The 26,439-nt window shown below is 52.6% G+C and overlaps 1 protein-coding gene across 1 annotated transcript in view; it reads left to right on the top strand.

The window, feature by feature from the left end:
- DPYD (dihydropyrimidine dehydrogenase) overlaps positions 1-26,439 on the top strand; it is a 316,316-nt gene that overhangs the window by 277,120 nt on the left and 12,757 nt on the right. Inside the window, exon 20 of the mRNA XM_081122318.1 lies at positions 439-618. Within this exon, the coding sequence (XP_080978444.1) occupies positions 439-618 (180 nt within the window). The remainder of the gene's footprint in view (positions 1-438; positions 619-26,439) is intronic.

Genomic DNA, 26,439 nt, shown 5'->3' with positions numbered 1-26,439 from the left:
TCACCGGGCATAATGTAGTGACCAAGATAAATGCGGGCCTTCCCCCCGAACGTTCAGTCCACGTGGGAGCCAGCTGTCAACCCAACGGTTGTGCAGGGATTTTCAGCCAGAGGCGCGTGAGCTCCGGAAAGCCCCCGCTAACAAAGTAAACGGCAGAAGCCGACTGGCAGCTACAGAGAACAGGCCGACGGCTGCGGGGGGCGGGGGCGCTGGGCGAACAGGTGAAGGGATTAGGCAGCCCAGGCTGGTAGCTAGGGAACAGCCGCCGAAACGTGGACCCCAGCGTAGGGAAATGGCCACTAGCATCGAGGTAAATACGTGCGGGGCCCGGTGGGCGCTCGCAGCAGCGGGGGACCACTGTGTACAGTACACGGTTTTCTACTCACTCTTGCGGAACCCCTGAAACTCATACAGAATGATATTGAATGTCACCCCCAGGTGTGCAGCGCGGTCCAGAACCAGGACTTCACGGTGATCGGCGACTACTGCACCGGCCTCCGCGCCCTGCTCTACCTGAGGAGCCTGGAGGAGCTGCGGGACTGGGATGGGCAGAGCCCCGCCACCCCGCGCCACCAGAAGGGGAAGCCGGTCCCTCGCATCCAGGAGCTCACGGGAAAGGTAGGCGGTGCCCACGCCTCTCCAGGCGGCCCTGCCGCCTGCGCCGGCTCCCTCCCGCCGTCTCGCCTGCAGAAAACCCACGCCCGGGGGTGTGGCGTCCATGGTAGAATCAGGCCGACGGAGCCTGAGTCCAGCTACACGGTGGGCCCATGACTCACCCGTTTATAAAACCAATAATGCAACACAAGGTCCTATAAAAGAAACAGGCGGGGGGTGTAAAATGCCCCCAAACCTGCGCTGTGGCGATGACAAGGGCCGTTCCCTCCCGCCGGAGGCTGGGGGTTGATTCTTTAACAAGCTCTGGAAGTGGTAACATTCCCTCTCTGCGTTCGAGATGATCAAATCGCGGGGCCTGGAGGATACGACGAAGTCTTTAAAATGAAAAGCGAATCCGTGTCCTTGTAGCTGCTTCTGCCGTGTGGCGAAAGCGGGGCCCCAAAGGCTACGTCCCCGACTTCCTCCCTAACTGGTATTTTCCGAGAAACGTGCGCCGCGTTTACAGTTCGCGTGATACGGTGGTTTTAGCGAATCTTTTCTGAAACAACATTCAGCTCTTTGCCTTTGTGGTTTCTTTGTATTTTTCTAAATAGACAACCATTGTCAAAAGGCATTCCTCCAGCCCCGAATGAGGGGAGGGAGAAATTATAATTCTTCGTCTTTTCAGCTTGTCACCACATCAATAATTAACTCTAAAAAAAGGGAAGCAAGTATAAAAAGATTCTTTAAGGAAGCATTTAATAATTCAAATGAATTGTAGCTTGAAACGGGTCCCATGAAAAAGAATAGAAAATAAGAACCCTGGCGATCCTGCCTCGGAGGGCAGGGCTGGGGACGCCGGGAACCAGAGAAACGCCGTGGAGCTGACTTCCGTCGGACCCGCTTTCACGAAAACGTCGCTGCTCCTCTCCTAGCCCAAAATAACGACTTCCTGAAGGACAGCGTGTGTGGTTGCAAGTAGGGCAGTGAACCCAAAGGGGGGAGAGACGAAGCCCTGCGGTGTGGGTTCCGGGAGGGTGGAGCGCCGAGTGACCCCGCGAGCGGCGGTCAGACAGAAAGGCTGGGGGACGTCGGTGTTTATGGCGTTTATGGTGCTGTACTAGCCAGACGGCGCCCAAGCAGCCCTGTTAGTGGAGCTGATCATGCGGCCGTAAGCTCAGCCTGCAGTGTTTCGAGGGTGCGTGTTCTGGCCTTTATCAGTGACCGTCGGGATCCTGAGGTTGTTCACAACTAAAAAAAAAGTGCATGTGTAGGCCTGGACCAGCAGAGGGTGGGGTCCCTGAGCGATGCCCGCAGGGGCCTGGACCGGCAGAGGGGTGGGGTCCCTGAGCGATGCCCCAGGGGCCTGGACCGGCAGAGGGGTGGGGTCCCTGAGCGATGCCCCAGGGGCCTGGACCGGCAGAGGGGTGGGGTCCCTGAGCGATGCCCCAGGGGCCTGGACCGGCAGAGGGGTGGGGTCCCTGAGCGATGCCCGCAGGGGCCTGGACCGGCAGAGGGGTGGGGTCCCTGAGCGATGCCCCAGGGGCCTGGACCGGCAGAGGGGGGGGGTCCCTGAGCGATGCCCCAGGGGCCTGGACCGGCAGAGGGGGGGGTCCCTGAGCGATGCCCGCAGGGGCCTGGACCGGCAGAGGGGCGTCCCTGAGCGATACCCCAGGGGCCTGGACCGGCAGAGGGGTGGGGTCCCTGAGCGATGCCCCAGGGGCCTGGACCGGCGGGGGGGGGGGGGGGTGTCCCTGAGCGATGCCCCAGGGGCCTGGACCGGCGGGGGGGGGGGGGTGTCCCTGAGCGATGCCCCAGGGGCCTGGACCGGCGGGGGGGGGGGGGGGTGTCCCTGAGCGATGCCCCAGGGGCCTGGATACAGGACGGCAGGTTCCCAGCGTCGCTTGCAGCCTCCCGAGTGTGGAGCAGGGACAGCTTGTCTGATGCGGGAGCCTGGGGAGCGTCTGGGTCTGTCCCCTGCAGCTGCCTCATTGATAAAATGTAAACCACGTAGCACTGTTGCGGGGCTGCCGGCATCCCATCACGCTTTCAAAACGATGACTTCTCACTTCTCCTTGTTCGTAAAACCGACATCTAATTGACAAGCACAAATGCCATTATTTCCTTTGTCATTTTCGTGAAAGTGAGTGCTTTAAAGTATAATTCACCAAATATACTACTTTAATCAAAATGCACCTTATTAATATTAATTCTATATTAGAACTTGTATAAAAGCGCTTTCATCTTCAGCATAACTTACCCACATTAAGTCTGTTGTTACTTTTAAGGTGGGAAAGTATATACTGTTTCTTGCTCTGGATGGAGACTGAGGCTTATAAAGAAGCCATTGCCAGGGCATGTGAGATAAAATTTGAATCCCAGTCCTGTCCTTGACCCCATCCCCTGTCCTCCCTCCTCAGAGCTCTGCAAAGCCAGCGACGCTCACTGCAAGCCGGTTAGCTTTGTTCCTAATCCTGATTTTATGGGGAAAGGCAAAATCCTTCTGTAATTCTGAGCTCTGCCCTGAGATTCTCCGAGAGGAAAAAAACACGTATTTGTTATATTTCTGCCTAAGCCCATCTGCCCACTTGAATAAAAGGAGCATTAGGTAAAAGATCATAATTTTCTGGTAATTCAAGGTGTCAAAAGAGTCATTTTGATAATGTAAAGAGTCAACAGAAACTCCAGATATATTCAGCTCCATGCCAACTCGTCCTCTCTGAGATCTGAGAAAAAACTAAATGTCGACTATTTGAAATTAAAAATGGGATCTGATTTTTTTTTTAAAAAAAACACACAACAAACCATAATTAGGTTTTTTTGGCTTTCAAACCTTATGGATCATAACTGCTATTGAACAGTTTCACAGAAAGGCTGGCATCCTAGGCAGCCTGGGCCGAGCTAGCCCCAGCTGCAGGCCAGCCGGCAGTGTCGCGGTTTCCACGCAGCTCGCGCGTCCGGAGGGAAAGCCATCCCTGGCCTCTTCTCCTTGGAAACCCGGTTGCTGTGTGGTTGCCCATAGTGATCTAGCCAACCACCTGATCGCTAACTGTTCCCCCTGTTTTATGCTGTACAGACACTGGGAAGCAGCTGTGTCGGGTCTCGACCCCATAGCCTGTAAGAGCGTGTGCTCAGGGTCACAGGTGACCCCAGCCAGGGGCCCGAGGAGCTGTGACTGACACCCACCGGCACAGGGGACCCTGCGGCCACGGCTCCGGGGGCTGTTGGTGACGCCACCTGCAGCCCTCCCCCCCCCCCCGCATGCACCCCCATCCTCATTCCGCTGGCCGCTCTGCGCCCAGACCGTGCCCCCCAAAACCCTGCGGCCATCCACCTTTAAAGCATTTTGCCCGTCTCCGTCTTCATCAGCTTTACCCCATTTCATCTCAGACCGTAGAGCCTTCAAGTCCCCCTCAGGCCGTTTCCTCTGCGTGTGCCCAGCCCCGAGCCCTCCGGCGTCTCCCATCGCCTGGGCTGTCGGCCGGTCCTCCCTCAGAGCTCCCGGGGACCAAGGTCCTTCTCACCGTGGGTCCCAAGGAAAGCACTGCACGGAAACACGAGGCGTCTCCCCCGTCCTCAGGTCGGGGTCCAGAAAAGCCTGTCCCTGCTCACTGCCTCTTGTTTCTGACTTGAGAAACCCGTCAGAATCAGACGTCTACTCATGCCCACCCGGGTCCCCCCAGCGGCTCTCGCTAACCTATCGGTGATTTAGCGACACCCCCGCACCCGTGACTCCTGGTCTTCCTCAGCAGGAGCGGTGGTTATGTCCAACCATGGGCCACCCCATCATATCTGAAATTTCTTCTTTGATTTTTAAAACACTCTTGTCTCCCAGTTTCTCTCTTACCTATTATCAGGTGTACAGCTTTTAGCGCCTACTGTGTGCCAGGCATGATAGACACAAGCGTTAATAATAGTCTAACAGCCCTCCCTCAAAAGAGTCACAGACGAGTGTGGAAATGAGACAATTAAAGAGTTACTTAGCCCGGGCAGCATGGCTCAGCGGTTGAGCATCGACCCAGGAACCAAGAGGTGGCGGGTTCGATTCCCGGTCAGGGCAGGTGGCGGGTTTCAGGCGCGATTCCCAGTCGGGGGCGTGCAGGAGGCAGCCGATCAATGACCCTCTCATCATTGATGTTTCTCTCTCTCTCTCTTTCCCTTCCTCTCTCTGAAATCAATTTAAAAATATATTAAAAGGAGTTATTTATGATAGAACGTGATAATCGCACGTGTACCTGGGATAGCGAGGTGGATTGGAGTTGGAGGATGTTTTCTGGGACAGTTGGGAACCTAAGCTCTAGTAGGGGTAGGAAGGCGATCCCCGGCTAAGGCCGGAGCAGGGCCGGGGCCTGGGGCCAACCACCGTCCTGCGAGGGAACCTCCTTGGGCTTGATCTTTCGGGACCCTCCCCGTGTTTTGGCCCCTAAGTCCTCGTCTCCCCCGCCCATGGCCTCCCTGGCGCTGTGCGCCCTCACCCGCCCCCCGGAGCCAATGCAGCTGTCCCTGTGTCACCTTCCAAATGTGCGCTCCCCCGGGGACCCCGCTCGGACCCTGGAGCCCCTTCTGTTCACCTTGCAGCGGACTTTGCCCCCCGGCAGCCCGGCCCTGTGCCCTTCCTGAAGCCCGGGACTGGGACAGCGGCGATTAGCCCTGAGATCGCAGAGCAGTTGATAATTTACCGAGCGCCCGGCCTGCATCATCCCACCAGCGGCTCCCCTGACGTCAGAGCAGCGCTGGGCGGATTCCGAGTTGCCGCCACAGCGCCTCGCTGACCCTGGTCTCCGGCCCCGCCTCCCAGAACCACGGGCGCAGCTGGCTGGGCGCAGATGGCAGGCTGCAAGCGGACTCTTCCGGGAGCCCGGGGCTGTGCCAGCAGCCGGGCCTCTTCCGCCCCGTCCGTCTCCACGGGGCCAGCGGAGCGAGCCAGCGGCTTCGAGGCAAACGGAGGCCGCCCAGAGCCGCGAGGCGTCCGCTGGCTGCCTACCCGCGGCCAAGGGGGGCAGGCACCCGTGGGTGGGCGGAGGCGCGTCTCCACGCTCCCCCCGCTTTTCTCATTGCTCCCGTCTCACACGCGTTAACTACCGTTTGGGAAGTTTCAGCGGGTTAATTAAATTCTCCCAGCGTTGATGCGAGAGAGCGGAAACACTTTCAGCCGAGACTGACACTGCTCGAGACACGGCCTCGCCGATGTTTGTTCGGTAACACTCGACATGTCACAGACAGGACTGCGACGCGAGCGTCCGAGAGCTGTGATGAGCGGAAAGCCGAGCGCAGGGGGAGATGTGTTCCAGGCCGCTGCCGACGTTCGCCGGCCAAACCCTGCTCCTGGGAAAGGCCGCTTCGAACATTCAGCAGTGGAAACAGGCCGTGCGGAAGGACAGGCGCTGCGCTGAACAAGCTCATTTAGCCTGAGCCACGGGAAATGCGGGCTGTTGTTGCTCTTCCCCACTTTGAATCAATTAATAAGAGATGCACTTGATTCTAATGACTTTCAAGTCTAATTTCTCCGGGCTGAGGGGAATGCATTAACCGGTTAGGTAGGGGTCGGGGTCTAGAGAAGAGTCCTTGTGGGGTGAGGCAGCTGATTAAGGGAAACCAGGTCGAGTCCGAGGACAGGAACGCTCTACCCACTTCCTCGCCTGAATTCCTCCTGCATCCCTTTGGCATCACAACTGAACAGACCTCACCCTGGCCAGTGTAGCTCAGTGGTTAGAGCGTTGGCCTGCACACCAAAGGGTCAAGGGCACGTACCTGGGTTGCAGTTTCATCCCCAGCCCTGGTGGGGGCGCATGTGGGAAGCAACCAATCGAAGTTTCTCTCTCTCTCCCTCCCTCCTTCCCCCCTTTCACTCTCTAAAAATCAATGGAAAAAAGATCCTCCGATGATTAACAAAAAAAAATTGAACAGACCTCTGCTTGATTAACTCACCAAGATTCTGATAATCCTGTCGGTGGTGCCGTGGTTCATCCTACATGCCACCCCTCACCCCCCACCGGGAAATCCCAAGGAAGGGGAGCAGGGGTGGGTTGAGGGAATGTTTCGGGAGACGCATTTTTTCTGTCATCACCAAAGTATGTTCCGTCACACAGGCGGCCTTACGCACCACCACAGCTTACGTAGCCTGGCCTCAGACTAGGAGTGGCATCCCCCTAAGTGGAGGACACCCCTAGGTACGAACCGACAAACGTGGGCAAGGAAAAGCAGAGGGAAACGCATAGTTAACCTTAGAAAGCGCAGCAAAACACCACAGGGAGATACTGCTTGACGCCCACTCTGATGGCTAAAATGAAAAAGACCGACATCATCAAAAGTTAGCAAGAAGTTGGAGCAACTAGAACTCTTGTCCTGTGCTAATGAGAGTATAAAATGTTCCAACCAACTCTTTAATGATTTTTTTATTTGTTGATTTTTAGAGAGAGAGAGGAAGAGAGAGGGGGTGGGAAACATGAACTTGTTCCATTTACTTAGGCATCATTGGTTCCGTCCTGTTTGTGCCCTGACAGGGTATCAAACCCACAACCTTGACGTATCGTGACAATGTTCTAACCAACTGAGCTACCCGGCCAGGGCTACAGCCACTGTGAAAAATTCTTCTGCACTTTTTTATGAGACCCAACAATTCCACTCCCAAGAGAAATAAAAACACGTCTCTGTAAAGTTAGAGGTAGATGCATTTCAGAAACATCGCGTTGAGTGAAAGCCAGAGACAAGAGTACTTACTAAATAATTCCATTCATGTGGAGTTTAAGTGCTGGGAAAACAAATCTGTGTCATTAGAGACCACAGCCGTGAGGAGGAGGGAGTGACTGGAAGAAGGCAAAAGGGAATTTTCTGGAATGATAAAAACACCCTGTACCTCAATTAGGGGGACAGTTTCAAGGATCTGTTTATTTGTCTAAACCCTTCCAGCTGTGTCCTCACAATCTGTGCATTTTCCTGTGTGTAAATATACATAAATGCATTAAATTAATTTTTTTTTAAGTAAACATCTAACTCTGAAAGAAACAAGAGGCCCCGCATTCAGGAGAGTGTCGAGGGACAGAGTGAGACATATCCTATAAGAAACACTAAAGACCTTTATTTATGCCCCAATTACTTTTAACAAGGTAGCTTTGGGGAACTGAAAACCTTATGAATTTAACCGTCAGAGATGAACGCGGGTACCTCGATAAAATCTTGGCTGGAAACTGGCTTGAAGGAAGTGGATGGCTGGGGGCGTAAACAGATGCGTTCCCTCCGCCAGCTTGCCGGCAGCTGGGTGTGGGCCTGGAACGCGCCGGGCTCTGCGCACCGGGGAGGCCGCGAGGCTGAGAGGCGAGGCGGAGACGGGCAACATCTGGCGCCTGGAGGAGAGAGGCGGGAGAGGGACGGGGACGTGGCCCCGCAGGGCATATGCGAAGCTGCTTCTCAGGGATGGGAAATGTGATTCAGGCTTTTGGTCGGCCTCTGCCGCGGGCTTTGTGGATCAGCGGTGCCTGCAGCCCCTGTTAACAAAAGCTGGCCTTGCCCCAGGCCACGAATCCCAGGGCAGCACCTTAAATTGACGGCTGATGGAGCGGTACATGCAGGGCCGGGCTCTTTGGCCCCGATGCCCTCCCACCCTCACAGGAACAAACCCAGGGGGACATCTGTCTGGTATTTTTAAGGCAAATACATTCCCAATGCTTTCATGTAGACACTGACCTTTTGCTTTGCCACAGCCTTTAGTATTAATGGCTAAGAAAATTATAACAATAGAAATAAAGACAGGACTCTGGAGGCTGAATTTCCATTCATGTAGGTACATTCTGTGCATTTTACAAAGTTGTAGAGAGACCAACACTATTTTTTTATTCTGGCTTGTTTATTTTTTTCTTTTAAGTGATTGCTTTTGTACTTCCTGTGATCTAAATGCATCCTGTAAAAATTATGGCTGGAAACAAATGTCACATATCTTCTTTGAACTCACATAATTTTTGTGACAGATTTGATTTTGGGTACTAATTAGAATTTTTTTTTTTTTTTTTTACATATCTCTCTGTCTAGCTCAGAAACTTTGAGTTTGCATTTTAATCATTAAATATATATCCATTCAGCAGATATAGAGTATCTGTTAGACACCAGGCGTTGCAGGGGATCATTGAGATTAAGTGATGAACAGTATAAACGCTTTATCAAGGGACTGTCAGCTGCAAAAAATGATAAGATAAACATGGAAGTGCTTTACATAATTATTTATATATCAGCACACACATTTACATATGCATATATCTGCGTGTGTGTGTATACAGGGTGAGCAACAGTAGGCTCGCAGCTCACATGGGAAAATGTATAAAACACCAATAAATAACACAAGGATCGACTCTCACAGACTCGCAGCTGTAGCCTGCTTTTGCCCACCCGTATGTGTGTGTGTGTGTACGTATACACATATGGATATGTGTGTGTGTATACACGTGTATTATACACACACATCTCCCCACTTCACAGAGGTGGAAACTGAGGCTCAAAGAGGTTTAGTCGTCGGTCATTCAGGAGTGGGAGCGAGACGCAGACGCGACTCCGTGACTGTGGAGCCGGGGCCTTCTCCACTGCCCTGCGCCTCCCCAGCATCACTGCGGTTACGACACCAGAGTCACAGGAGCAGAAAAGAACAACCGTCCCGCCCCCCCCGGGACCAGGAGCACCTGTAAGGGACAGACGGACTGTGAGCTGAGAGGTGGAAACAGTGCAGCTCATGTCAGTGCCCCCGTTAGGCTGGTCCTCGGGCGAAGGCCGTGGCCGGGTGAGCACCTTTGGAAGTCGCCCCGTTTTTATTTAGAGGGAAGGAAGAGCCGCAGATCGGCGGGATAATCAGTTCCGCGCCCTGACCGGCCACCGGTTTCATTCTCTGGTTGTGCTTTTGGGCGCCGTTGACTTTCAGCAGCAATCCCATCGAGCCTCGTGCGCTTTGCTTTTTTCACGTTTCCTTCATCTGTGACGAGAAGATTCTATTAGCAAGCCTGGCGCCTTCCATTAACGTCTACAGCTTCCAACTGCCAGGAGGGCATAATGCAGTGATAAATTCAATTTGCTACCCAAATATGTAAGGCGGAGATCTCTCAGTCAGTTTGTAGCACCCGCTGGCCCTTTCCTCTCAGCATTAACAGAAGTTTTACGGCAGGTTGTCAAAAGCAGTGCGACAAACACAAGTGTGTCTGAGCTTCCACACGCAGAACCCGGATCCGGGGCTCTGTCCCAGGGCCTGTCTGTCCGTCTCCTTAGCACTTGTAGGCGGCCTCTCGGAACTTGATACGATGAGTTCCAAGTATGATGTTGCTTGAAACTGTTAACCAGACCAAGGAACGCTTTATATTCGTTAGTATCTGACTCCGGAGCTTAGACATGGCACATCCCTCCTCCTCGCAGCGTCTCCGCACACTGGCATTCCCGCTCCAGGCCTCCTTTGTTCCTTGAACTTGACCTTACCAGGGTCTCGCCACCCACGTCTCGGCACCACGATTAGCCTTGTTATTCCAGGGGTCAGGGACGCCCCTAAACCAGTCCCGGGTGCTGCCAGGCTGAGTTCCTCCGCAGTGACGTCCGAGTTCTCGTAAGACTGACCACGCTGTTGACGTCAGCTCCTGTTGACGTCAGTAACCTTTAAGGTTACTGACCCAAAGATGGGCACAATTCCCAATGATGAGATAAAGTCCCTTCAACGGGTTGTCATGTGCCACAGTTTCGAGGGCTTTTCACGTTGCCTGCTTTCACACCCTTACTTACCTACGAAAATCTCCAGTCGCTGTTTGCGGAATATCACACCTGTAAAAGGGCCTCCCGTCCCCAGAGTTCCTCAGGCTTACAAGGCAAATCGGACCATATAGGACCAAAGGAAAACCTTTAGGCCCATCGTAGAAATCTGCCATCCAGATGTGGAAACATCACTCCATCAGGATCCGATGATGTTTAATTATAGTAACATATTTTTGAACATGAATGAGCGCCCTGGACCTTGGATAGAGAGGCCCAGGATTTTTCTAGAGACTAATGCTGAAAAACTGCAAACTTGTACATTTTAGATGTAACTAATTTAAAATGCAAGATGCTTAATCATGAGAAGCTGCCACATACCTTTACACTATAATATAAAAAGGCCAGCTTTGCTGAACAAATTATTAGCATAAACACATTTCAAGGAACTGTTGAACCTACTTAAGATAATTAACAGCTTTCAAGTACGCTATCGAAATTCGCAGGAAAACCAGCAATGAGTGTTTTAAATGAGCATTTGTTACCAATTCCTTCCCGTGGACGTACCTGAAAACGCTTCTCTTTCCCAATAATCTATAGTCCAGACTTTTCTCCAATTCAGATGAGCTCTTCGCACAATTCATCCAAATTAGCGAGCTCTGGCTCTGGACTTTTGTAGAATTCAGACGGCGGCGTGTTCCCCGCGGAGATCCCTGGATCTCGGTTACGTCACCATTGTCTCTTTCTATCAGCTTCTACCAGGAATCTTTCATTAGGTGCTTACTGATCTTCCTCTAGGGACACAAAGTAATTATGCCCACGAATTGCGCAGTGTCAAGAGGTGGGATCTTACAGGAAAGGGAGCGATACGAGCTTTAATTTTTAAATCTCATGCTGTGGTAGTGAGTAAATCCAGGGGTGTATAAATGTGAGGTACAGAGTCCCCTGAAGTATAGGCTCTGGTCTTCCTGTGGCCACATGGCTTTAACTTCTAATCAGCAGTAAGACGTATGAAAAATAAAAGCCTTCCACTGGGCATCCTCTGGAAGGAGAGATGTTCTCCACCGTAAATGTGATCATATAAATGTGTGCACTAAGAGCGTCAGCCAGAGCATAGTTTTATATTTTTACAAATCAAAATATTTGCTGTCGGGAACGTTCCGGTTTCCTCATTTGGCATGAACAGACTCTCCGAAGTGACTGAAACTATTACGTGGTAATAAAACTATTGAACACAAAGTATCGGGACGTTTTCCAAAATGCTCAAATAATACGGTACTGAGATAATATCCCTGTATCTGCATTAAATTCTATTTGTTTCTTAAAACTTTAAAGCTCAAGTACCGGCCCATATGGCAGGTTCTGGGATCCTTGCTCCTGTCTGGAGAGCTCATAGCACCGGGTGCGATTCCTGGCTGCTGCTGGTCCCCCTGCCTGGGGGGGGGGGGGGGCGTCGTCGGGGGAACGGAGTAGCTGGGGGGACCAGCTGCCGGGGCGAGCGGACCAGGCAGGCCAACCACCTGTCACTTAAGGAGACCCTACGAGGAAAGTGAGTCATCCCCCCGTTGCACGAGGCCGCAGTTTCACTGCGCAGCCCCTTCGCCTCCCTCTGGAGAGTTGAGCCCGACGGCCCGGGAGCGGGTGAGGATCACGTCGTCCTCCCGGCCCCGTTTCCGAAAGAGGCCCATCGGTTTACTTCTGATGCTCAGGAGGCTTACCGTGTGGACGCGAGCGGCGGGCTGTTTTCTTTCCATTTCAAAAATCCGCTTAAGTCCACAAGGTTGAGGCTTCCTGTGGAATTAAAAATGAAGGAGAGCCTGGCGTGTGGCTCAGTGGCTGAGCGTCCACCCGTGAGCCAGGAGGTCACCGCTGGATCCCCGGTCAGGGCACACACCCGGGTCGCGGGCTCGGTCCCCAGTCGGGGGCGTGCAGGAGGCGGCCCATCGATGTTTCTCTCTCCCCCCCCCCACTCTCTCTGAAAAGCAATGGAAAAACATATCCTCAGTTGAGGATTAAAAAAAAAAAAAAGGCCTCTATTTCCAACTCTCTTACGAATATTATAGAAAAGATACAGAGAGCTAGTCGATGGGGTCGTGGAACCAGCCTGCTGTGAGTGGTTCAGAGAAAGCTTTCTGCCTTTATCTCAAGGATAGCTGCCCAGTCGCCCTGTCCCAATATTCTGAACAGGTGAAGGAGAAAAGTGGTCTTTGTGGTCATTTTTATCACCTATTTTTAGAAAGTAACGTTCCGTCTTAATTTCATGTGTTTTAAATAGAAATCATTCTACGGTTATCTTGGGAAACCCAGCTCCCACTGCATGGTGATTGGGGAAAAGTTAGTTGATGTCGGGCATGAGAAATATGAGACGATCGGCCTTCGCGGCGACTCTTGACCCAAGTCGCACACGTGTCGTTTCTTCCTCCCTGGGACGGCGTCAACCGGAAGAGTTGCCTTTCTCCAGGGTCAAGGGGAGGGAAGGAGGCAGGAAGAGGAAGGAAACAGTGGGATTGATTAAGTGGCCCAGCAACTGAATATCATTTCAGTTTAATTATCTAATGGATGAATTCTTACAACATTCCTAGCTAACGCTCTAATAATAGTTTAAAGTGACAGGATGTATTTTTAATTCACTTTTGTTATTTTTCCTTTGATTCTGTGCCCCCTTTGCTAGTTTTCTCCAAAGTTCAAATTCAGAGTCTCAGGTCTTTTCCCCAACTTGCCCTCTATATAATATTAAAATGTTATAAACCCGCAAAAGCCGTCGATAGTATTAATTCACCTTGCTATGCCCTATACGGCGACCCCGAGGGGTCACGTCCAAACGCCTGGTGCCTGGTCATTGCAGAAGCGCCTGATCGCAAGGAATCCTGGTTCCGAGGGGCAGGCGCGCATCACCTGCACTCAGGCCGCGTCTGCGAGTGCGTCACTCCCAATGCCGCGCACGGTGGATGGTAAATGAGCCTCGGCGGTCAAGGAGGGCTCCTGCCCGAGTCGCGGGCACGGGGACCTCGCACAGCTTGCAGATCCACCCAGGGGCAGGCGCGGGCCGTCTCCACGGAAAGTGGCGTGTTTCAGAGGCGACGCTGCATTCTGTGCCACGGGCGCATGCTCGCCGAGTCTGGAGGAGTCTCCGGCCTGCTGTTTCTGTCTCAGATGCTGGGGCCGACTCCGCAGAATCCTCGCTTCCTGATGCAGTCGCCATGGAGCCCAGTCACCATGGAGATGAGAGGGACTCTGTTGTTCTGGCTCCATCGCAGGAAGCTGCAGACAGAAATAACTAGGCATTTGCATTCCTCGGGGTCAGTAATAAAACCTGTGTTATTTGACGAATAAAATCCCGCACAAGTCTCCCCAGTAAGCAAAAGGAACGACAGTGGTGTTAACCTGAGACAGGGTCCCTGGAGTTGTGTGAACGGCAGAGGAGGTGACACGTGGCCGAATGTGGGCCAACGCCAGGTGATAGGGTCCCGTCAAAGGGGCGTGGGAAGAGCCGAGTGAGCTGAGAACACAAGTGTGGAGCCAGAAGGGAAAACCTAGTTCCAACCGTCCTCTTACGTCATACTGAAGTGAGAGACTTTCTCTGATCCGAATTCAAGGAGATTCATTCATTTCACATGACCGTCATTTCCAGAAATGTCCGTGTATGAAACAGGAACGTTTCCCTGAGCACAGTATCAGAAATCAGCGAGGGCGTCGCGTCCTGTGCCCGACCTGGACTCGCCTTGCTAAACGCTCCTCATGGGGCCACCTCAACCAGCAACGTGAGCACCAGCGGGGGCTCGTCTGACGGCCGCGTCTCAGGTGTGTCCCCGGCCAGGTGGACAGAATCGCAGCCTCCTTCCAACAGGCCCCCCCGGTGACTGACGTGGATGCTGAGGTCTGAGCAGCACAGGCACAGATAATAGAATAACACACAATGTCGGCGTAAGAAGCACCTGCTGTCTCCTTCGGGGACATCGTCGGAGGTGAGGCCCAAAGAACACGGAGGAACTGCGTAGACGCTGTAACTGGGAGCGGCTTTCGATCCTCGGGGAAAGGGGGGACTCACAAAGGGACCTGAAGAGGCTGCAAACACGGGGGGAGCGAGACGAAGCCGGGGAGCGAGTGGGACACGAGTGTCTGAAATAATCACGCCAAATAAGACACTTAATAGACACAATTTAGGGAGCTGTATTGTCAGGAGACCCGGCACCAAGATGAAAGTGAAGAGAAAATTATAGTGAAACCGGCTTTCGGTGCATTAGGAGAATAAACCCACTAATGCGACCCGGGCCTTCCGCCCCAGGCGGCTGCGGGGAGGCGGCTCCGTCTCCTGCGGACTCAGGCGAGGACGCCAAGGGAGCGTTTGGACAGGAGCGCAGCCAGGCCGGGGCTTCACGCAGGCCCCGGGGAACAGCAGGTCAGGAAGTCCGATGGCCGAAAGGACAGTGGGCACTTCAAACAACGACTCCGAGGTTGGACATTGGAGGTTTGACAGCGCATGGAAGTGTGACATGCGGAAAGCCTCGATCTTAGGGAGCAGGACATTGGAGTGTAGCAGTGAAGTCAGATGGGCAAACGCGTCCCGAGGATTAACACGCATCCCACGTATTTACCAGGACCGCGCCCCATCCCTGTGCCCTGCTCCCCGGGCCACATAAGCACATGCCCCCGAAGCGAGCGTCGCCGGTTACCCCTAACTCCCCAGGTCATTCCCAGGGCTCGAGGAAAACGCAGACCAGCTCAGCTCCGCCTGATCCACTCCTGCAGTGACACGGGCAAAGCACCTTCACTGCCTGGGACGAGGCCACCTGCTGGGTGTGTTACCTGGACGCGCACCCTTCTCGCCGTCCTCGCCGTGTCTGCAGCAGGCGGCCCCGCCTACACTCAGTTGTCACCCATGTCACCACATTGTCCACGAACCCGAGCCTGACCTGGGCCGTGTGGGAGCGTGGTGGGTGGGGGTGGTGCGCGGGGTTGGGCGCAGGGTAGCCGTTATCGCCTTTGCCGCCCCTGAAACCGAACCCTGTCCTTCTGGATAGCGATTCTGCGCATCGGGTCCCAAACTAGTTTCATTACAGTGGTAATGCCCAAAGGAAAAAACAGGATGTTGTGGGCTCTCATGAGACTGAGCTGCAGGACACACTCCGCACTCTCCCCGCCTACCGATACCACGTGAAAGTCAGTAGTTAAAGAAAATAAATAGATGGCTGATTACAGAAGAGCTGCTCCCCACAGGGCTCCTTTTAAGAAATGAACTCCTCTGGTGGTTTTAAGTGTTTTACTTACGGATCATGTTAAGTGCGTGGCCGTGGGCCGTGGGAAGGGGTGTCCGCCTTATGTGACCCAGGGGCCCTCCGCACACCGAGGGTGGGTGAAGACAAGTTACACTTGAAACACTACTTGATCACGGGGAAACAACAAAAGTTTAAACCTCAACTGGGAAAGGTATCCGTTTCTCAGTCCTGCGGTGCTGAGTAAGAACTTGGCCCAAAAAGGACAGTGTTAATATCGTGTAGGTGTGATGTTTACATACATGAACATATTATACATATGTCAGCATCTGTAACGTATTATACTATATATATATTAATACCTATTATATGTGTGCCCGGGTGTGTATTTTACATGTATCTGTTGAGTGTCGGTGTCTATATTTGCACATATTACACCATCATTGAACAGGTATATTAATGATATTAAATATGCGCCTGTATATGTGTGGGTTTGTATATCTGTATCTATATTTCTCACTTAGTCATCACCTAACAGGGTGGAAACACCATTTAAACGTCCTGCCTTTGCTTCTTTGTGGGTACAGGGCAGAGCCCAGTCCCCCCCCCACGGACACACCCAAAAATCCTTGACTTCATGGAAAGAATAGTAATAACGAGAAGTTATCAGCGAGCGTTTGAAAGGCCCTTCCGTTCATTCCTTCAACAAATCTGTTTGTGTAGCAAGCGTTCGTTAAGCCCCCCGTGAGCCGGGCGCCGTGCTCAGCGTGGCCGACCTGAGGGGAGGAGACGGGCTGGCGGTGCCTCCTCCAGGGGGCCTTGCTGCCCGCCGATGGGTTAGCTCTCCCCTCAGACTCGGGACGACCTCGCCACACCCACGTCAGCCCGTTGCTCTGAGTCCTCGCGGTCCCTGCCCTTGGGCACCTTTCCGCCCCCAGCCCTGGCCCTGGCGCCTCGCTGGCCACACCCCTGTGTCTGTCGCTCACTTGAGCGAGTGGCCGGAAAGAGTGGAGAGGACCCTCCTCTGTCCCTGGGATTGTCTCCCACAGTCATCGCGCTTGTAGCCAGACTTTAGGGAGAGCCCATTGGGTAAAGGGGGGAAAACACGCCAACCCACCTACATGTGCAGCACAGACTGCGGGGGCCCCCTGTACTCGCCAGCCCAAGAGCCCACGGCGGGCACAGGCTCGTTCTCTTGTGACAGACGTTTCCACGCCTGTCGTCCGTCCCCCGCCTCCCCCTGTCCTCAGAGGAGCCCTGCTTCAGGTGGTGAATTATATGGTCACTGCTTCCTAAGGGCCACTTTTACGGTCAGGCGGGAAGCCTGGCCTCCCGCCCTTTACTGCGTTCCTTAAACGAGCTCGCGTGGAAGAGGGACGTGTCGCCGTCCCGCCTTTTCCAGGCTCCAGGTTTATCTAAAAAAGCAAACCAACCGACAGACAGACAAAAACAAACAAAAAAAAACCCAGGAAAAAAAACACAACAAGCCCGGAAGGCTGAGCCCCGTGAAGGAGGAAGGGGTAGGACGCAAGCTCGGCATCACGGCGGAGACCTTCTTGCTCTGATCTCCCCTTTGTCCCCGAGGGACCCCCATCAGATGCCACTCACGCCGTGAGGGGGGACTGCGCGCGCCCAGCTGGGGGCACACCTATTAAAAAGCAATGGGCTCTCCCCGTTCCTGCCCCGCGGGCTTGGAGCCCAGCGCTGGCGCCCGACGCCCGGCAGCGGAACCTGACTCCTGGTGCAAAAGGATGTTTTTTTTAAATTTAAGTAATGCCCCCCCTCCAAAAAAAAAAAAAAAAAAACCGCATAATTTTTTCTGCACTCCCTGGTTTGTTTTCCTCGGGAAGACGGCCTGGCTTCCCCTGCAGCCGCGTTCATTACCATGATCTTTGACTGGCAGATGGGGAGTAATGGGATGCATATTTTAGTGCCGATTATAATACCCTGTCCAAAAACAACTTGACAAATTTGTGATTTCGACAATATCTCATTTTGCTGGCTGCAGCGGCCTGTGATCGCCCGGCCCACGTGGCTCCCAGATTATGCGTGCCACCAATACTTCTCATTAAAATGGCCACAGTTCACCAGTTTCCGTAGCGTGGAACGAACCCGGAATGAATTATGATACAACAAAGGCCCCTGTCATGCAGAACCAAAGACAAGCAAAGGGAGCTTTGGCTTAATGAGGCTAAGTGAGTGTCTCCCCCACATCACGGCTCCTTGATGGCCTTGGAGCCTGGATTTTTTTTTTTTTTTTTTCCCCTTCACAGGCCAAAACCTTTGGTCTATTATTTTGTGTTTATGCACCTTGAGGCTAATATACATTTTAATATGCTGCACATGGAGGGGAAAAAAATCAGCCCTTAGATTAGAACATGTGCACTCCCTGTTAAATTAATGACAACCGAACATAGAGATAAATTTAGGTTTTCATATTTAATTACAGCACACTGCAGTGCGCTTAGCAAGAATAAATTGCATGATTAGTATGCTTTGTGGGGGTTTTTACATCTTCTGTGAAGGGGGCATGCTTGCCCCCCACCAGCCCCGGCGCCCTGTGCCACGCTAACCCCTCTCTGTGCCCCGTCTTCCCTCCACGTCACCCGATCGTAGCCACCGCATTGAAGGGGGCACTGTTTTATTTGTTAAATTTAGCGAGTGGACTGGTGTTATTTTGGCAGGTCCGTAGAAGGAATGGGCACGTGACCTGTAAGAACAGTGGTAACTTGCCTGAGGATACCCCAGTTGTCGCTCCCAATGGCACCATCAGAGGGAGGGACGGAGCCAGGCCCTCTGTCTTTCTGGTCTACCAAAGGTACCAAGCACAGCCTGGGACGGTGAATGTTGGATGTTCTGCTCTCGCTCACATGACCCGCGTGGACAGAGGCAATCATGACCATCTCAAGGAAAACGCCAACCACCTTGCCACTCTTTGGGACTTTTCCGCCTTGATTTTAATCTGTTTGTTGCAGAAATGAGGCCATTACAGGTCGCCAAACGTTGTAGGGTGATGCATGTCCAGTGGTCTTCAAAAAAAATTAACCAAGCCAATAGGAGAGAGGATGGATATTGTGGTTCATTCTTGTAGGGCCACCAGAGCAGGGACAGAGAGTTAATGCAACAGAAATGGGGCATGGACTCCTGCGTAGGGCGCCCGGTAGCTTCCTTTCCTCCAGTTTGGGGGCTGTGACTTTGCCTTGCACTGGTGGAGTGTATCTGTCCCTGTCACGTTACATCTGGAACATATGGCGAGTTCACCTCATCTACCAGCTAGTAGGGTTCCCCTCAGAATGTAAGAGATTCTACTCTCTGTGTAGGGCAGAGAGAAAGGGCCGCGCCTGTGTGTCTGCATGAAGGAAACACACTTATCTCTTGTCCTTTTGCCTGAAAAACTCACTTGAATTAGCAAAGGCCTTAAAATCATAGAATATTTTTCCAGGGTCTGGGAGTCAAAATCCAGCCCTGGGATGATCCTGAGACACCTCTTTATTGGACGTTTATCCCGTGACAATACCTGCTGGGGGTTGACGACCGGAGGATTACAGCAGGATTAACAGTTGTCGTGAAAGGCGAGCCTGTAGCTGGGGATAAGACGCACGCTGGGGGGACCGCCCAACGCTGGTTGAGGGACAACTGCCTGGATGACACAGAAAAGCAGCCCTCGGGCGCTCTAATCCGAGTAGCTCTCTGCCCAGATGCTGTAGAGTGAAATCTCCAAGGTGACGAGAGAAACGGCCTCACAAGGACGGGCTGTGAACTGCACCTTCAGGATGCTGCTGTTTCAGGTTGTCGCTGGCCTCAGACGTCAGACGCTGTCCCCAGAACAAGCTCCCACCCCCACCGTCCGGCAGGAGCCCGCTCCTGTGCAGACCCCTCTCCTGACCCCACCAACAGGGAACCTAACAGCTGAGCTCCGGCGTTTAGACCTTTCCAGGCAACCGTCAGTCATCGGCCCACCCAAAACCAAGGGCATGGCCGTGCGCGCCCAGCTCGCCAGGACCCCCTGCCTGCAGCCAGCTGCTGTCCCACGCAGGCCATGCTGGTGCAAGTAGCAGACATGCAGCCCTGAGTCCAAAATGCCTGTCGCCTTTTGGGCAAGCCCCCCACTCTCGACTGGCTCTCTAGAGGCCCCTGTCACTTGGCTAAGGTCAGGCCCTCATCAGAGCCGGGCGAGGCGTAGGTGACGGGGCAGGTCCCCGGCTTAAAGAACAAGTTGGGGTCGTGTCTGACCTCGTCCCGCCCAAGCCTCTTTAGAAACCTGCCAACATTTCTTTCATCTTTGGGGCCTCAGAGCTGAGACTAAGGAACGTCCCATAACGTCCTGTTACGATAGTGCTAATAGGTCTGTTTTCATTCCCTGCCTTTGTCTTCGATCTGTAAACATTAAAAGAAACTCATTTCAGGCTAGAAATTTCAGGTGCGATGGAAATAGCATTAAGACCCAGGATGCTTCCGTTGGTTAAACTTAAGCCATAGGGGAAGAATTTTAAATACCAGAAATCCAAGATTTTTTAAATCCAGGAGTAAAAAAATAAAAATAAAAACAAAGTTTTTGGGTTGGGCGGTTTCATTCCTTGGAAGCTACATTATTAGGTTTCTCACAGTGCTTCGATTTGTCCTTAAAAGATTTATCTTGTGAAGCCACCTTGAGACTATCTTTATTTTTATGACTCGTTTCTCAGAAGAATAAAAGGTAATTTCGGCTTCCTCACAACCCCGTTGGCCCGATCCAGTCGGGACTGGGCAGATCAGGAATGAGGGGGACCCGCTTGGCACCGAGCTCCAGGACAGGGACAACGGAGTTCCAGGGTCCCCACACGAAGCCCCCTCGGGAAATTAACCTGCACTTTGAATAATATTTGTGAGTCCTCAAAGGTTGAGAAGAAATGTGCAATGGTGGCAGAGTTCTTATTGTTCAGAAGGAGCCAACTCAGTGACAGGATTTCCAGATTCCCGACAAGCTCGCGTGGAGTCACATTGGTGTTTTATTTGAAGACTGGTGTTAGGGTGCTGCCCACAGACTCTGTTAGGAGCGTGGGGTGCACCTGACCACGTCGGCCACGTGGTGGATCAGCGAGAGCTGGTCACTCTGCTGCTCATACCCACGGGCGGCTGTGGGGCCCACCAGCTCCCCCCCAAGTCCCTGGAGCACGCGTGGCCTTAATTAGCGGACACCAACTTGAGTGACGCCCCCCGAGATGCCCAATTAACTAGGCTTCTAGACTGGCATCATCAATACCGCTCTCTCATCGGTTTACATACATATATATGGTCAACAAAACGTCTTTAACACTTTGTTACCCTAAAACCCGACCCATTAGAATTTGGGGGGAGTAAAACGGGAAAGACTGAAACGAATGCAGTTCATGAAGCAAACGCCCTTCAAGGCAGCGCACGAAGCGGCCGCCCGCTGCCCACCGGCTTCTGGGTCCTGCTGTCTCCGGGGCCCTCTCCCTGCTCTCACGACTGGAGGAGCTCCCCGGCCCCGCCCGGGGGGGCACCGCGCCTCCTGGCGCCCCGGAGGGAGCCATCCTGGCCCCACGCGAGCTTTCAGGGGCTTCGTGTCTGCCTCCCGCGGGCACCAACGCCAGGGTGTGTCTGTGAGTCATGCCGGCAGCCAGGGGTGGCGTGTGTCCTTCCAAGCCGCACTCCCAGCGACTGCCCCGTGATTTCCCCCGGAAACTGCGAGTGTAAAATACTTCTCCCAACGTTGTTTAACGAAACAAAACCCAAGCAGAATGGAACGTGAGAAACGCCACCGCGAGTGAAAACGCGGGGACGGGACAGGATAAGGGCAGGGACCCGGACCCGCCACTGCGCGTTGCCCCAGCCACGCGGGGCCCTCAGCTCGCGGGGCTCGGCACCTGCCTGCCCCAGCCGCGCAGGAGGGGTCTGCGCGGGAAACGGGATGCTCAGGGTGGCGTCATGAAGCTTTGGGGAAAAAAAATCTAAAGATTAGATAGAAAATAAACTAGAAAAAGTTGGGAAAGATGAATGAAGAAATAAAAAACCACAAGAGTAATTGTTGCTCTGCATCCATGTATATTTTCCCGGTTAATAAATGCTCTCATCCATTTTAAAGCAACTGGATTGTTGATTTTCCTACATTCGAAGGACCAATAAAGAAAAATTTCATAAATAAGCTAGTATATAAATGCGATGTCAGGAAGCATATATACTTTTCTTCATAGCTTTGCTTTGTTTATCGGATTTGGAAAGGAAGAGAGTCCTCTGGGCTGTGGCAGGTACTATATTTCAAACCCTATTGAGTTAGATTTTTACTGGTTTTCTTAAATTCACTTGATGGTACCAATTTCAGAGAATAATAAAGGACTAGTCGCAATGAACTCGCCAAACCCCAGCCTTAATGTTAGGGGCAGAATTTATTAGAAAAATAAATTTTAACTCCAGAAGTGTGGTGTAAACTCTCTGTGCGTATATCTTAGGACCGACTGGGATGGGAGGCAAATATGTCTCCGATATCTAAAAATACTCAATTTTCCGAATTCAGGTGAGAACCTACAGTGTTACTGCTTACATTAAAAATTTTTCAGTCTCTATTTCCCCAACTGGAAACTAGATTTTTAGCTTTAAAACTTAAATAAATGTGCCAGGACCACGTCTGGCTGTTTCCTGGCCCCTTGGTAGTTCACCCTGACTTGGAAGATCATAGAGGATGGTCTGATCTAACTACGTCCAAGTACAGAGGGAAAAAGTGCAGGCAACCGTCTATTTAATTTGGCTAATTAGTGCAGTTCAGGAGTAAGAAGTCAATTAATGGCAATAAAAGCCACAAAATGACCTTCCAGTGGCGTCTACAGTCCTCACACTCTTCACGGACTGAAATACAGTCCTACTGTCAGTCCCCAGAAAGAAAGACAAAGACGGCAAAGAGGGTTAAGAGCTGGGATCTTTTTTAACTAAAGGGGTAAAATATGCGACGTAAGATGAGAGCAGTGGGGATTTGAGGAAACAGCAGACGATTTCTACAAAACGTCCCCCCCCGGCAGGGAGCAGGCTGACTCGGCGACGCCGTGTGGTGGTTGTCTGTGTGCGTCGAGGGTGGTGGTAGATGGAGTTGGCTGTAATGAGGATTTAAAATTTGGTTTTGAAATAAGGAAGAATTTCTGAACCATTCAGAGCCCTAGGGAGACTGGCAAGCAACCTGCAAAGCCTCTGGCCGGGGGCCTTTGAAAAGCAAGCACGTGACCCTTCTAGACTATTCTACGTTTATGTCTTTAAGATCAGAGGTGGGATGAATTCCATAGCTGGTGTCTCTCGGCGCATGTGTGTGTGTACATGTCACACGTGTATTTACATACAGGGTGTCCCCAAACAGCGTATACACACCCTAACAGCTGATACCAATACTGATGTTTATTTCCTTCCAGATTTAACCCGTTGGAATTAATAATTATTCAAAGCGTGTATACATTTTTGGGACACCCTGTATTGTTATAAGTTTATATGTAGTATACACGTGCGTACGGCAGGCCTTTGTGAAACACGAACACGCATTTTTAAATGCTTTGAAGCCTTTAAGCTAACAAAGCCTCAGCTTCGCCCTCCGTCCCTGACTGTTGTTTGCAGACCTGCCGCCTCCCTCCCGGCCCCTCATTTTCCCAGTGTCAGCGGAGGTGCTGCCGTTGCCTGTAATCTATAGGTCACTTTTGTGTCGTGTTTCTTACAAATCGGTGTCACTCTTCCAGTGAAACTCCTCCCAGGCTCGCTTTTTATTTGCGTGAAAAGGCTGGCCCACGAAAGACCTCAGCAGCCAACCAGATGTTGCTCCGTGTCAGCCCCACGGGGACCCCCGGGAATGTGGTGTGAGGGCGGCTTTGGCTCTGTGGCTGCCCCGTGGCCGGCCGCGCTGCCTGAAGAGCCGGTGGCCCTTGCCACCAAGGATCTTTCTGGAGAGGCAGCATTTTTAGGCTCAGGGACATTCAGGAAACTACAGTTTTTAGGCAGCTCAACTTTGTAGGCACAACGTTTTCTGCATGTTTGTGTGTAAATATTTTCATATGTGTATCTGTGGTATATCTTCTTTGAGAACTAGAAATGGGAAATAGCCTGTCCTGTGTGGCTCAGCTGGTTGAGCACCATCCGTGCACCAAGAGGTCGCTGGTTTGATCCCCGGTCAGGGCCCATGCCTGGGTTGTGGGCTCGATCCCCAGGAGGGGCTGTGCAGGAGGCAGCCAATCGGTGTTTCTCTCTCATCAATGTTTCTACCTCTCTCTCCCTTTCCCTTCCTCTCTCTGAAACCAATAAAAACATATAAAAAAAAAATGGAAAATAACCCATTCTACTAAAAGCTAGCATTAGTTTTAATTCTTGGAAAGTTCACATTACTGTTTCATTTTTGGAGGTTCATTAATTTGCCAACACCCCATATAGGGTGAAAACTTAGTCATATGCTCAGAAATAAAAATGCATAACTTCGGTATATGCAATGCTTTGCTGAAGTGGGTGAACATTTCTGATTTCCTATGTCCTTAACCATATTTTAGAATTAGGCCTGAGGCCAGTCTGCTAATCATATTTCTCTGTTCAGTCTCTAATATGCATTTTCCACAGCTTAGATCTGCTTCGTAGCTACCATTCTACGTTATGATTTGAGACTAATATTAAAAAAAACACACAAAACAACAGGATAACAACTTTGGCCATAATAATAATTATAATTTTATTCCCACCAAGGTTTTTGTATTTCCCATTAGTGTGCCTCTTAAAACACTATTTGTTTTAATAACCTTTTTCTGATTATAAAAGTAATATGCGCTCACTGTAGAAAATTAGCAAAATGCATAAGTACAGAAAAGATCGTCTCCAGCCTCAGTGCTCAGGGAGCCAACTGTGAGCGCAGGTGCGTGTGATTCACGCAAACAGCCCTGGAGCTAAGCGGGGGCCGCCCCTCTCCGCGCGGACCGCAGCGAGTCTTACGCTTCCTGCCATCCTCCTGAATACGACTTTCCTGTCCGTGCCCTTCGAGGTTGGGAAGGAGGAATCCCCATTCAGCCCATTCTGCTATTTTGGAACTTTTTAAATAATAAAATCAAAATCCATTTGAGGACAAATCGAAAAACTTACTGTGGCCACTTCCAGCCCTTAGGACCTTTCCCTCGAACACGAAATGTGAGACCATTTGGAGGAAACCAGAGCAGGGGAGGACCCCAAAGCCAGTCCCCGGCCTTGGCTCTGTGTGTGGACAAGAAACCCTGACGAAGGGCCAGTGGGGCTCCCGGGGCGTCGCGTCTGCCGTGGGACCCAGGCCACAGTGTGACCGGTGAGGGCTCCTTCGGCTGTAGCTCAGAGAGAGCCTGTCTGCATGAGGCCCTCCTCTCAGGAGTGAACACCTTGCCTTTGAATTATAAACCGGGGCCCGGCCAGTGTGGCTCAGAGGTTGAGCGTCATCGGGCACCAAGAGGTCATCAGTTCAACTCCCGGGCAGGGCACGTGCCTGGGTTTGGGGCTCGATCCCCAGCCGGTGGTGTGCAGGGGGCAGCCGATCAATGACTCTCATCATTGATGTTTCTGTCTGTGTGTGTGTCTCTCTCTGTCTCTCTGTGTCTCTGTCTCTCTCTCCCTCTCTCTAAAATCAATAATTAAAAAATCAAAACGCATCGGCCTTGCCTGCCTCTGAGGAGACATGGGGGGGCGAGTGGAATTCAGGGACCAGCAGACGCCCGTCTCAGAAACGGTCACACCTGGACTCACCCCAAGCCGGACACGCCCAGTGACGTCTCCTCTCTGCCGTCCTTTCTACAGACCTGCTGTTTTCTGGGGCAAAGCTGGAGAGAGAACCCTGTCTCCTCCCTGCCTTTCTCCGATGATAAGTTTTGGGGGTTTTCGTCATGCCTCTAAAATTTGGACTTTCATGTACACGGATAGGACCTTAGGGTTGAGGACATACTTTTCACTCAGCGTTGCTCAGGGGACAGTGAGATGCCTCCGCGGCGGCCGATGAGACGCTGGCTGAGAGCTTAGGGGACGAGACACGCAGGAGACACGCTAGTCCCCCGTGGGAGGGCCGCGGGTGAGGGGCGGGACCGTCCCCTCGGCCCTGCTCCGCGTTCACAGACGCGAGGGGCGGCGGCTGGGCTTGCCGGGCGCCTCACGACTCCTCGGGAACTCGGCTGACCCACGTCGCGGGAGAGAACCACAGGCGGCGGCCGTGGCTGTCACCCTGCCGGCGGTTTACGACTAGACAGGCTGTCAGCTTTTGCCCTGACAGCATCTCCTCTGCATCAACGAGGGGACGTCCTTTCCCTGCCTGTCCGACAAACCGGAGACAAAGTGCCTGCCAACGTTTTAATTTCTGTTTCGTGTTCTGGCTGGAGCGGGGGAGCGCCCCTGCCCGGCCGCACGGACGTGATAATCCGGGGACAGCGGGGACGGCGGGCCCTTGCGCACACGGGGCCGGGCGGGACGGGGCTCCCTGGTGAGCGCCGGTCTCTTCTGTTCGGAGGTGTCGCCTGTGAAGTGACAGGCCGCCGGGCGTCCCCGAAGCCGCAGGGCCCGGGCCCCGCGTGCTCCCCGCCCCGGAGGGCAGCCTCCACTCAGGCTGCGCAGGGGCCCCGCCCTGTCCTGTCAACTCTGGTGTCTACACTTCTCAACGGTCCAATCTTCATTTTCTTTCTTTAAATGTATTTTTATTGATTTCAGAGAGGAAGGAAGGGGGAGAGAGAAACATCAAGGATGAGAGTCACTGATCGGCTGCCCCCTGCAGGCCCCCGCTGGGGATCAAGGAGCCCGCAACCCGGCCTGTGCCCTGCCCGGGAATCGAACCCCCATCTCCTGGATCCTAGGTCGACGCTCAACCGCTGAGCCACGCCCGGCCGGGCCAATCTTCATGTTCTTAATTTTACTGATTTAAACACATGGAGCATAAAATTATAGGACTATGTGAGCAGCCCCCACG

The sequence above is a fragment of the Miniopterus schreibersii genome (assembly GCF_964146895.1).
Source record: "Miniopterus schreibersii genome assembly, chromosome: 19".
In the NCBI taxonomy this organism is placed as follows: domain Eukaryota; kingdom Metazoa; phylum Chordata; class Mammalia; order Chiroptera; family Miniopteridae; genus Miniopterus; species Miniopterus schreibersii.
This window is presented reverse-complemented; position numbering and strand designations above follow the sequence as displayed.